The following is an 11,856-nucleotide window of genomic DNA, read 5'->3' as shown; positions in this document are numbered from 1 at the left end:
ATATAGTTTTTTTTTTTTGATTTTTAGTTTCTTTTCCATTAATTTTTATTTATATTATATAATGAGTTTAAAATGTTTAATAGTTTTTAATTTACCAACATGGCTATAATCATATTATATAATATGTATTTTTATACTTAATTTTTAACATTTTTAATATTTTTACCAACACAATTATAATAATTTATATTTTAATGAAAAAAAAACTAAAATACAAAAAATAAAACTATAAAAAACATTTATTAACCATACTTGTCGTCTAAATAGATCATAGACAGTCTAAATCTGTTAAAATGAGAAGGAAAATGTTGGTATAATGAAGTACTTACCAAAAAATATTCAGGAACTAGTGTAATACCTAAAATAATTCAGGACCCAACTAATATAGTACCTATAAAAATCCAGGACCCAACTAGTATACTACCTGCGATTAGCACCTATTACTCGGGACCCAACTCAGATGCTCCGGTTATCTTATGTAAATGTCTAGACGTGAGAAGAATAATAGGCAGATAGACCCACAAAACAAATAATAATAAGTAGGATAGGGACTTCATGCTCTAAAAAAACTTATGTATATATTTATGCCCTTAAATATGATTATATATGCTCTAAAAATATGCGAAAATTCTAAAATAAGGTCTTAAAAATATTTTATTTTTCATTAAAAACCAAAAAATACAGATTTATTATCATAATTTATTATTTTTATTTTTATTTCACCTTATTTAAAACAAAACAAATATTTGTATTATAAATACATATTGTGTTTATAATATAATAATTTTTTAAATCTCATCCAATTGTGTGATTAAATTTTTTTGAATATTTTTAATTACAAATTACTTAGAATTATTCACTTATTAATTTTTATACTCCGAAAACAAATACTGGAGCGAATTTATAGTTCTTTTAGTTTTTGACATGCAAGTCTTAAAGATTTTCTATCGAAAATTTTCTATTGTTTTTCAAAGTATTATAAATATTTTCAATAACTTTAAATCTTTCATTCTGACAGTAAGCTTCCTAATTTTGTATAACTAACTTTTTTCACTTTTTCCCTTGTGGACTTTTGACAGTTCCAATGGAAACAGACTCAGATATCATCATGTTCTTCACAACACAGAAATAATTGGGAAAAAATACTATAAATAAACTATATAATATTTAATTAATTTTTATATAATAATTTTAATATATTTTTTTTCAATTTCTAGTAATTTCATATTAAATAATATTTAATATACAATATTGTTGTAGGTATAGTATTTTGAATGTTTATTTGTTTAAACTCCTTTGATTGATTTGTACTATTTCTATATGAGCTACAAGAGAAGTAATATAAATAGTCTGTTTTTATTTTAATTTTAAGTAGAGACTGTTATCAAATTGAATCGATCAAGCATATTATTTTTTTGGAGCAACCCAAAGTTATAATGAAAAAAATTTAACATAAATAACTATCATTTTATAATTTATTTGCAAACATATTAAATGAAAAATATTACTAAATTACAAACATATTTCTATTTCTATTGAAAAAATTAAAAAACTTTGACTAGAATTAAAATTAAATATTTAATTATAATAATATTAAAAATTATGCACATATATTTATTGAAGTTGTTATACATTTTATTTGAAAAAAAAAAAAATTATACATTGGAATTTATTATTATCATAATTAGATACTAGAATTTTAATATTATTATTCATATGTACTCATGAATATTAAACTCTATTACGATGAAATTAATTTTACAAATCTGGCGACAAAGATGTAAGTTTCAAGTTTATATATGCAGCCACTTTTATATTGCATAGCAGACATTTATCCAATTTTGCTGCACACGCAAAACAGCTGTAAAGATGTTTACATGGTATAAAGGCAACTTCTATTTCAGAATATTCACACATTTTACACAGCAACGGATTTAAATACGGCACAAAAGTAATTGTACCATCCATAATATGATAATTATAGGCATAGTAAACAAACAAGCGTATAGCATATGAATACTCTTTTCCACACTGTTTACAGTCCTTACTATTCACACTGCAAGGTATGCAGGAATATAAATGATTACATGGTAAGAAGACAACTTCCATTCTTTCTTTGCCGCATATTCTGCATAACATTTCCTTTTGCATTAGTTTAGGATTTACTGTACAAACATCTAATTTAAAGTTTGGTATAATAGGGTTCTTTGGTCGCATTTGCTTTGATAAACTGTTCAACCTAATATAAAGTAAAAACAATTTTAACATATTTTATAAATAACTTATTTATAATTATTATTATAATATTCATATTAAATTTGATAACCACTGAAATAAGATTAGCTTAAAATAATAAAATAAAATTCCCTTACATTTTTTATACGTATTTTACAATAAATATGAAATATAAATATTATTATATTATAATTTTATATATTATATATTATATATTATAATGTTCAATATCAAATTGGATTCCAAATTAGTAGTTATTATTACTAATCAGCAAATATACTATTAAAACAATTAAATATTTAGATACACAACCAAAATATGATGTGTATAGTTTTTATATAGTATTACATTTATTATTATATATTATTATTATATTTAGCTAACCGGTAATAACAATATGAGATTAAGAATTTTTAATATAAATTATCTAATAGGAAAGAATGATAACTTTAATTATATTTAATAAAAATATATTAATATTTTATAAATTTAAGATGAGTTATGTGTGGATTTATATTTCTTATGCAAGAATGAATCTATAATAAGGATTTATATTTTTAATAAAAATATTAAAAACAAACATTAAATAAATATTGGTACACCGACAAGAATATTCTTGATATAGATAACTATTAATTTTTCATTAAATTTTAATTCAATGGAAAAAAATTACTTTTTATTAATTATTTATTTAAAAATTTACTTTTTAATTTAATTGATTTTTTTTTAAATTTATTTTAAAAACGTTAAAATGTAAAAACAATTATTTAAGTCAACATAATGTGTAATACATATATATGCATATATTTGAACTATTTTAAGTAAATTAAGTCCTAAAAAATGGTTATTACACATTTAAGAAAAAAAGCAAGTGTATCAAATTGTTACACAAAATATAAATTATAATTTTATTTAATGATATTGGTAATGTATTGTTAAGATAATGATTAAAAATTAATCAAAATACACATTATGATTCATCATTATTGGCTAAGTTAACAAAGGAACTGTAGTAATTTGATTATAAGAATCTCTATAAATTAATATCCAAGTTTATAGTTAAATATAACTTTAATGTTAAACAATTTCTATGGTAATCATTTTTTACTCCTTTTTCAATGGTTCGAAAAATTTAACATTTGTCAGATTTAAAAAAAGCTAACTGTCTATTGTAATAGTCGACACAGAAAATATATGACATTTAATGGCAAAGAATTAGATAAAACAATAGAATTTAACTAACCTAAATTCTTTTTCATGATTTACAAATATATAACAATTATTTTTGTGTTCCAGATGATTTATTAGTGCTTCAAATTTCTGTAAAAAAAAAAAAAAAAAGTGTAAATTAATATTTGATCATAAGAACAAAAAAATTTAAATTAAAATATTTACCATTTCATTGACTGGTCCATCTAATATCGGATTATGTGTAAAATGCATTTTTCTTAAAAAAGGTCGACCTTTGCTTAAAATAAGAAATTGACACCATGGTTTCATAGTGCGATGAAAATTCCATGGCACGTTTCGCAGTTTCTCAGCTCTTATACTAGAACCACAGCAAAAGCACACAAACCAATCCTTATTACCTTAAAAAAAAAAAAAATAAAAAAAAAAATATTGAAAATGTTGATAAGTATATTTAGTAAATTTAAACTGTGATAGATATAATAAGAAACAAAACTCACCAGAATAATAAAATCCGGCTTTACAAATGTTAATCATATGAGTATCAGTGGTACCATTTTTCTGCCAATCGTTCAAAGTATTAAGGCGATTTTCAAAATTTGAATACCTAATATTTACTATATCAAAAGTCGGTTTAGCGCACTCTAGTTTCAAAAACTTTTTAGTAGCTTCATAAAATGAACCTGTAGTGTACAAAATCCGAAAAACATTTGGCCCTAAATTATAAAATTTTAATTAAATATTTAAAATATTCAAAAGATTTTAGTGTAAAATATACAAAATAATCAAATTATATAAGACAAAAAAAAAATTATGCTTGAGCTTATATAGTTTTTTTTTAACAGTAAATATTGATTGTTAATTATAATTTAATATTTAATATATTCGCCCCAAACAATTTGTTACATTATACCCCACTATTACTTTTTATATATTTATTGTAATTAAAAAAGTAGTATAATACTAACATTAATGAGCGTTGTTGCAATTTAAACTCTACAACATTTGGATTTGAGTAACTAAAACTAACTAGTAACTAAAATTCTGTTTTTGAAATTTTATAAATGTGATAACAAGCCGAAAAGTAACAAAATGTTTTCACTGTTAAGTGATAAAAACAGTTTATGATTGTTATCGCTTTATGAATTGTATAATGATTCTGATAACAACAACATATGATAATCATTATTTACGAATCCAACGATATTTATTAGAATTCTACAGAAGCCATCTACAAATATTTATCTAGTCTATATTACAATTTACCCCGTGTTAAAACCTGATCCGGTCACCTCTACTTTGGCACACTTAATCAAAATGCTTTCACTTTCTTTGATTAAGACTAGACTTTATAATTACATTTATCATTAAATACTCGCAGTAATATAGATCAATCAAATCAACTAAAAGTATTAGTTTTTTACTCAAACATAAATTTATGCAATGGTGAATAGTACTTTATTATATTAATTATATTATGTACGAGTTATCACAATTTTCCAACAGCCAATAACAACACAAAAAATAATAATTTATACATCAAAAAACATTTTGTACATAATTTCAACCAGGAGACAAAACGTCAAAGTTAATAATGTATTAAATAATACCTACCGAATGGTCTCTGATTAAATGTACATGTCGGAGACAAATCACGATGTGTAAGTTCTATATTATGAACTTGCGATAAATTCTTAATTTTTACGAAACAAAATACACACTGTACTTCTTCATCATTAATGTAATCAAATCCAGCTGAAGCCATTTGATAAGGTGTAAATTTGGTATTCCCTCTATCAATGAACGCTCTCAGGCGGGTTTCAAATAATTTAAAATTAAAGAGATCGCCAACAGTATAGATCGACTCGGTTATCATTAGTGGTCGTCGTCGTGACTGCAAAAAATCATATTAAAATTAATACATTAAAATTGTCATCAAAATGTACGCATATGAATTCACATGTACGCACGCATATATATTCACACACACATACAATGAATTATTTTATACACGATGAAGTGGTAGGGGGTTACAATTTTATAAATTTTGTATTTTCCTATTTTGATGTATTTAATAAATATTATTCACCGAGTTAAATATCTAAAATGAAAAAGCGTTTCGCATATGAACTAAAACTGAAGCTCAAATACAAAAATTTAATTAATTAATTTATCGAGTTTTCGAAATGCGATGCTTGGCCTCTGGACGTCGACATGGTACAACACGTGGCAGCGAGATAATGTGTGTAACACATGGGTTAACCTAAAAGATGGAAAGGTGACTGTCGCGGTGGTCAGCGATATTTTCCCGCAGTGGTAAGGCGGTAAAGATGTAATACGTAATATCGCATTATCCCTGTCACACAGTGGGCGTTTTGTCGCGGCGGTACAATTTAGATCGCAACGACAGGCGATACCGTTGTACAAAAGTACAAAATTCCACGCGGGCAGCTGTCGATCCATTGTTATTTATTGGTTTTTTTTATATTCTGTTATACTGTAATTATATTATATTTTTAAAATGGCTGAAGAAATTGAAATGCTCATCAAGCAAGTAAGAAAGTATGTGAACTCAGTGGCGTGATTGGGGAAAAATCTAGGGGGGCAATATAATATATTTATTATTACCAAAACCCTGACACCCCTCCCCTTCATCAGTTAAAACATATTTTTATTGTATTTATTTTATACACTATATCTAATTGTTTGATTTTACATGTCTTTTAGCTCATTTTATAGTTTAGATAAACATAAATTGTAGGTAGCAGGTACTAGGTACCAATATTGTTAAATAATACCCATAAGAGTTCATTAATAAAAGGTGCTATTTGGACTGTTGGATTATCTGGAGGGAGGGGGGGCAAAATTATACCTTTATCTCTCAAAAAAATTTCGGAAGGGGTGTTTCCCCCCTTGTCCCCCCCATACACACACACACAATTACGCCACTGTGTGTACTTATTCGACACATCTCACGAGAAATATAAAAATGTAGTAAAAAAAGCCGAAGCGTGGAATAAAATATTTAAAGAACTGGGTATAACCGGTAAGTATATACTTTATAGTAGAAACTAAAATTAGTAACATAAGTAAAATATAATAGATTTATTAATAGAATAGTCTTCTATATTTATAGTCTTTATATATCATGTTTTTCCTTTTATTTTTAAGGGCAAGTAATAAAAGAAGTTGTTCCTCGTCAGAACTTGACATTATTGTAAAATGGCGATTATTAAAAAATGAAATCAAGTGGACAGATATTAGCAACTGTGTACTAGATTACTAGATTATGACTGTTGTAGCAGACCGCTTACAAATTATCGCTGCCTGTGTGCTGTCATCAGATCGCTGACCGCCACGACAGACCGCGTTCTGTGTGCGTGAGTCTTTAAACTAGTTAATTCCGAACGCTCAAGAGGGGGTTCAATTTGGTTTTTACGGACCGACACAAAACTCCAAATGGAAAACTCGAAAACCCACGATGAAGGGAAAGGGAGGGGGGCGAGCAAAAACATTTTAAGAGGGCGTTGAAAAAAAAATGTAAAGAAAAACCAATAATTTACCAATCCAGATTCTAAGAGTTTTGGGATATTATCGGTCTTGCTCATGATGGCCAACAGGTGCGCAGGTGCGCAGAACCGTTTCGAAGAAGAATCGTCGCTCTGTTGCGAATCCGTACGACTTTCCATACGGATGTTTTCATAACGGCTGATTTTGAGCGACGGAGAATGTTCCTGTGTCGAGGCTTGTAACGTCGATGGCTTGGGGATTCCTGAAACAACGATGATTTCGATCGGCGGAGAACATTCCTTTGTCGAGGCTGGTGACGTCGATGGTTTGGGGATTCCTGAGACATCGATGATTTCAATCGGCGGAGAATGTTCCTTTGTCGAGGTTCGTGATGTCGACGATTCCATGACTTTTGAGAGAACGTAACGATTGCTGGTTGACGAGAACGTAAGACGCGAACGGACGGACGAAAAAAACGGTTGCAAACAGGACGGTGTGTACGAAGAAAACGCGTGTTCGTCTGTCTGTCGTCGTTGTCTGTTCGGCGCTGTCTGTTCGTCCTTGATTCTGGCGCAGGCGCTGGAGGGAGGAAGCGTCAGTGGTGGTTAGGGTGGTGGTTAGGGTGGTGGTAGCCTTTGCGATGTAGCGTCGGCCGTGGGACGCGATAAATAGTGAAATCGACGGCGTCCACACTGGTATTGTACGTTGCGGTATAGGGGATAGTGGTGGAAAAAGACAACATTGTACACTGTACAATGTACAGATTGCGGGTCTGCTACAGGTTGGTCACCAGTGTTTCTCTTGACGAAAATCGTAATACGTACCAAAGACATATTGTGATCGTAAAATTATATTGAACAGCTGTTTCGTTTGATTTCTATATTCCGTGCAATTCTAAGGCGACCTACGATTATAATATTCTCCGCTGGTCAAATTTCGGGTTCAGAAAGTATCAAATATTATTAAAAACTGTTGGTATTAAATATTTTCGATAGTTTATGTTCTCTTTGGAAATAAACGAAGTAATAATCATTGTAATAATAATGTACTGGAATTCGTCCGAATGTCCGATACGTACAAGAGGCAAAACGATACGATACCAGTTGGGGTACCTGTTGTAGGGTCGTGATTTGTGACGGCAGGTGGTGTTATTGAACGCCGACGAAATGGCGCTGAAGGGTTAATGTAAACAATGAACCGACTGCAAAGCCCATTTACACGCACATCGATTTCGACCGTACGGTGAAATATCGTACGATCAAAATTTTGGCTGCATCCGAGTTGCGGTCAGAGACGATTTTTGAGATAAGGACATATAACAGTTGCGGTCACGCGAATTGTAGGTAATATCCTAGTTGCGGTCATATATCTATTACTCATCTGTAAAGTTAGTAAATAAAATAAATAAAATTGTGCAGTGGCGTACATATAACTTTTGTATGGAGGGGATCAATTGCAAACAAATTATTATGGAAAAAAAATTTCTAAACCAAAAGACTTGCACGTTCAAAATAATAAATTATAAAATATATATATATATATATATATATATATATTGAATGTGACAAAATAATAATTTACAATAAATCCTTGAAATATTTTTTTGTTTCCTTGTAATTTCCTTACATTAAGAATACTATTTTAAACAATTTTTAAAAGACCTTTGGGGGGGATCTGACCCCACATTGCCCCTTGTATACGCCTCTGCAATAGTAGTATAATCACGAACTAGATTATCACCAATCAATGGTACGGCAAAAGGTTAGTTACAGTGTTAAACGTAAAGCAGTGGAGCAGCTAACTGGGGTCAAATGGCGTTACATTGATTAGAAAAAATATACACACTGCAATAATGAATGTTCACCCGAAGTTGCCGCGTGACTTTTCACAATTACTACTGTGATTTCAAACCTACACGATAAAAATAGTGTAAACAGCCCTAAGTCTGTTTATAAAATGGAAAGGAAAACGTTGAAACTTTTTTGTAAATAAAATAGCATGGTATATACCATATATACTAGATATATATTTTGAGTGACCGCAACTAGTATGCACCGAAAATTTTTTATTGTAGTGCAAATATGTGACCTTGCACACGGCACCACACGATCACCGTCTCACTGCCGTCCACCGCCATTACGAACGACGGTTGTCGTGCCGTTGTCGTGAGTTTAGTGGCACCCGTCATAAAACGCAGGTGCACACTACGATTTTTATTCGTACCGCTTGACTTGTGTTCACCATTTTATCATTTGCTATTAATAATTTCCAATTTTCAAAACACAGTTTTCATTTTTAATGATTCCGTCTTCTTTATTGGTGTTGGGGATAATCGATCGCTTTATTTTGTATTTTTTATAAATCTCGTTTATATTGAATGAAAAACAGTATACATTTATGTGAATCCAAAAATTCCCACATTTTCGTTTCATATCGTAAATTGATAAATAATATGGTGTTTACTATTTAACATGTTACTAGAATCTATTTTTAAGTAGCTTGGCGATATCAAATATATTTATACATTTATGCCTTCTTAACTGTTTTATTTATTTTTATTTTATTGTTGTTCTACAATATATTGTCGTCTATCATACGTATTTCATGCTTTCAGTGTCAGTTCTTCGTATTGTTTGATTTCGTTTTATATTCGTTTATTATTCGATTGTGTATTATTTGTTTTTCTGTTTCGATACTTACGTAAAACGCTGCAAGTTAAAACATCGAACTATTCAAGACTTAGATATTTTGTGTCTGAGTTTGGTGGCGATGATATTTTTTCGATTGATGCAAGTGTTCTATTTTGCAAATTATTGTGTGAATGTAATAGTGACAAAAAGTTACTCAACACTTAAAAAACGGAGAAATAGTTACATACAAACGATGTCATTATTCAAGGTAAAACAGGTATACATAAAACAAGACGTACATAAAAGTTTTTTTTGAAATTGTTAAAAGAAGATGGTCATTTTAGTTTTTTTTTTTTTTTTATTAATGTATTACTTCATAAAATAATATAATACATTTAATATGTATTATATTATATATACGGTATGTCTGTTTGTATATAATACTTATTCATTTGTATAAAATTTTCTGTTTAAATATATATTTTATAATTGTAATATTATACTGTTCAAATATATAATGTATAAAATTAGAACTCCTGGGCCCCCACACGAGTCTTCTCAGTGGGGCCCAGTATTTAATTGTATGAAACCAAAATTAAATAAATAAATAAATAAAATAAATAACATTTTGAATTATATATATATTTTTTTTTTTTTTGTATTTTTAGGGCATATTTATAGAGCATGTTTTAAGGTATTTTCGGTACTATTAAATCCGAACCCTGGTAATAATACTACAAATCGTAATCTATACCCATTATAGGACAATCGATTCCTAGTCATTTCATCTTCGGTTTTATCATAATATAATTTCTGTATGTAGTATACCAACGGTTCCCAACCTTTTTAGTAGTGTGGTCCGCCAAATTAGTAGAACATTTTTAAGGTCCACCAATAGTTATGTATGTATTATGTGCACATACGTCAGTTATTCCAATTTATTTATTAAAAAACAGTTGTTTATCAAAAAAAAAAAAAAAAAAACCGCGTTGGACCATATTATTCAAGAGTTAAATAATTTAATGTGATTTTTGATTGTCTATTATACATTTATGAATATATATTTTTTTATAATTACCTGCCATGTTTTTTTAATGATAACCAGTAGGATATGTGTAAAATACATTCTAAAAATCTTATCCATGCGTGAAGAGTGAACAATCCAAACTTAAAATTATCTGGCTTTGTCGGTATCTTTATCACTCTATCGATGTCATTAAAGTTTTTAGGTTTACATCCACATATGTAACACGATTGGCTAGATGTACTCGTCATTGAATTACATACCTAAAAAAAAATTTTAAAACTTTAAAAATCTAAATTAATTTTGTATCTATGTAAAATTGTTACCTTTCCATCAACCATCGAAAATATCAAAGTATGTTTTATTTTGAGTAAATTATTGTCTTCTAATAAAATATCTGTTGGAAATATATTTTTCAACTCTGATTCGATGGCATTTACTTCTCTCTTCGTACTTTCTATTGTTTCCTTTTCATACAAAAATTTTATTGGACGAAAAAAATGTGACGAAGGTCGTACATTTTTCCACAAAACCACATTTTCGTCACTAATTGAACAGCGAAGTAGAAGTGGTACTAGTGAAAATATAAACACAGTGCTATCATTATCTGTTGTCAAATCATTGAATTTCATTCTATACATCAACTGACCACTACTGCCGTCACATCCCCACTTATACAGCATTTCCAAATTTGTCATTTCATTTTCTAACTTTACTTGAGGAAGTGAACAAATACGTTTTGTGGTGTGGTTTAAAAGGTCTTGCATTGGAATTTTGCAGCTAGTTTCTGTAACATGCAAGTTATCCGGGTAACAGCGTTTCTTAGCTTCAATAACATTTTCATAACTTGGATAAATTTTACAATTTTTTTGTATAGCATCAAGTCAAACTATTTTCAATAAGAAAAACTAAAGCTTCGTCTGGAGTATATGCAACGGGTAATCATTCACAATTTTTTTCTTTTAATACATTCTTTATTTTTCTACCTCTTGTTGGGATTGTAGTTAGTTGATTTAAAACAGAAGCAGCACATCTTTTCCCTGAGTTTTGATATTTTGTTGAAAGGGCATATCTTAATTCAGGTGAGGTATGTGATTTTGTTAGAGATAAAACTTTAAACTTTTTACTTCTTTCCGTACATTCGGAAAAAATTTTCAAAGGTCGTCCACCTTTAAAAGTTTTTGTTGCAGGCATCTCAAATTCAGTTTTTAGATTCAAATTTTTTATAATTTCTATAGCATGCGTTCCATTTTTTTGATACCGCTACAC

The 11,856-nt window shown here is 28.8% G+C and overlaps 1 protein-coding gene across 1 annotated transcript; it reads right to left on the bottom strand.

Annotated features, from left to right (window-relative positions):
- Positions 1-1,666: 1,666 nt before the first annotated feature.
- Positions 1,667-4,139, bottom strand: LOC112686700 (baculoviral IAP repeat-containing protein 8-like; the record flags this gene model as incomplete). Its single annotated transcript, XM_025559135.1, is given in 4 exon segments — positions 1,667-2,239; positions 3,479-3,555; positions 3,631-3,824; positions 3,924-4,139. Coding segments are annotated over 4 exon segments (789 nt in total). The 3' UTR covers positions 1,667-1,758.
- Positions 4,140-11,856: the final 7,717 nt, after the last annotated feature.

This window comes from Sipha flava, unplaced genomic scaffold (assembly GCF_003268045.1).
Source record: "Sipha flava isolate LNK unplaced genomic scaffold, YSA_version1 0_pilon_pilon, whole genome shotgun sequence".
Classification (NCBI taxonomy): domain Eukaryota; kingdom Metazoa; phylum Arthropoda; class Insecta; order Hemiptera; family Aphididae; genus Sipha; species Sipha flava.
Note: the sequence above shows the minus strand (reverse complement) of the source record. Positions and strands in the feature narration are given on the sequence as shown.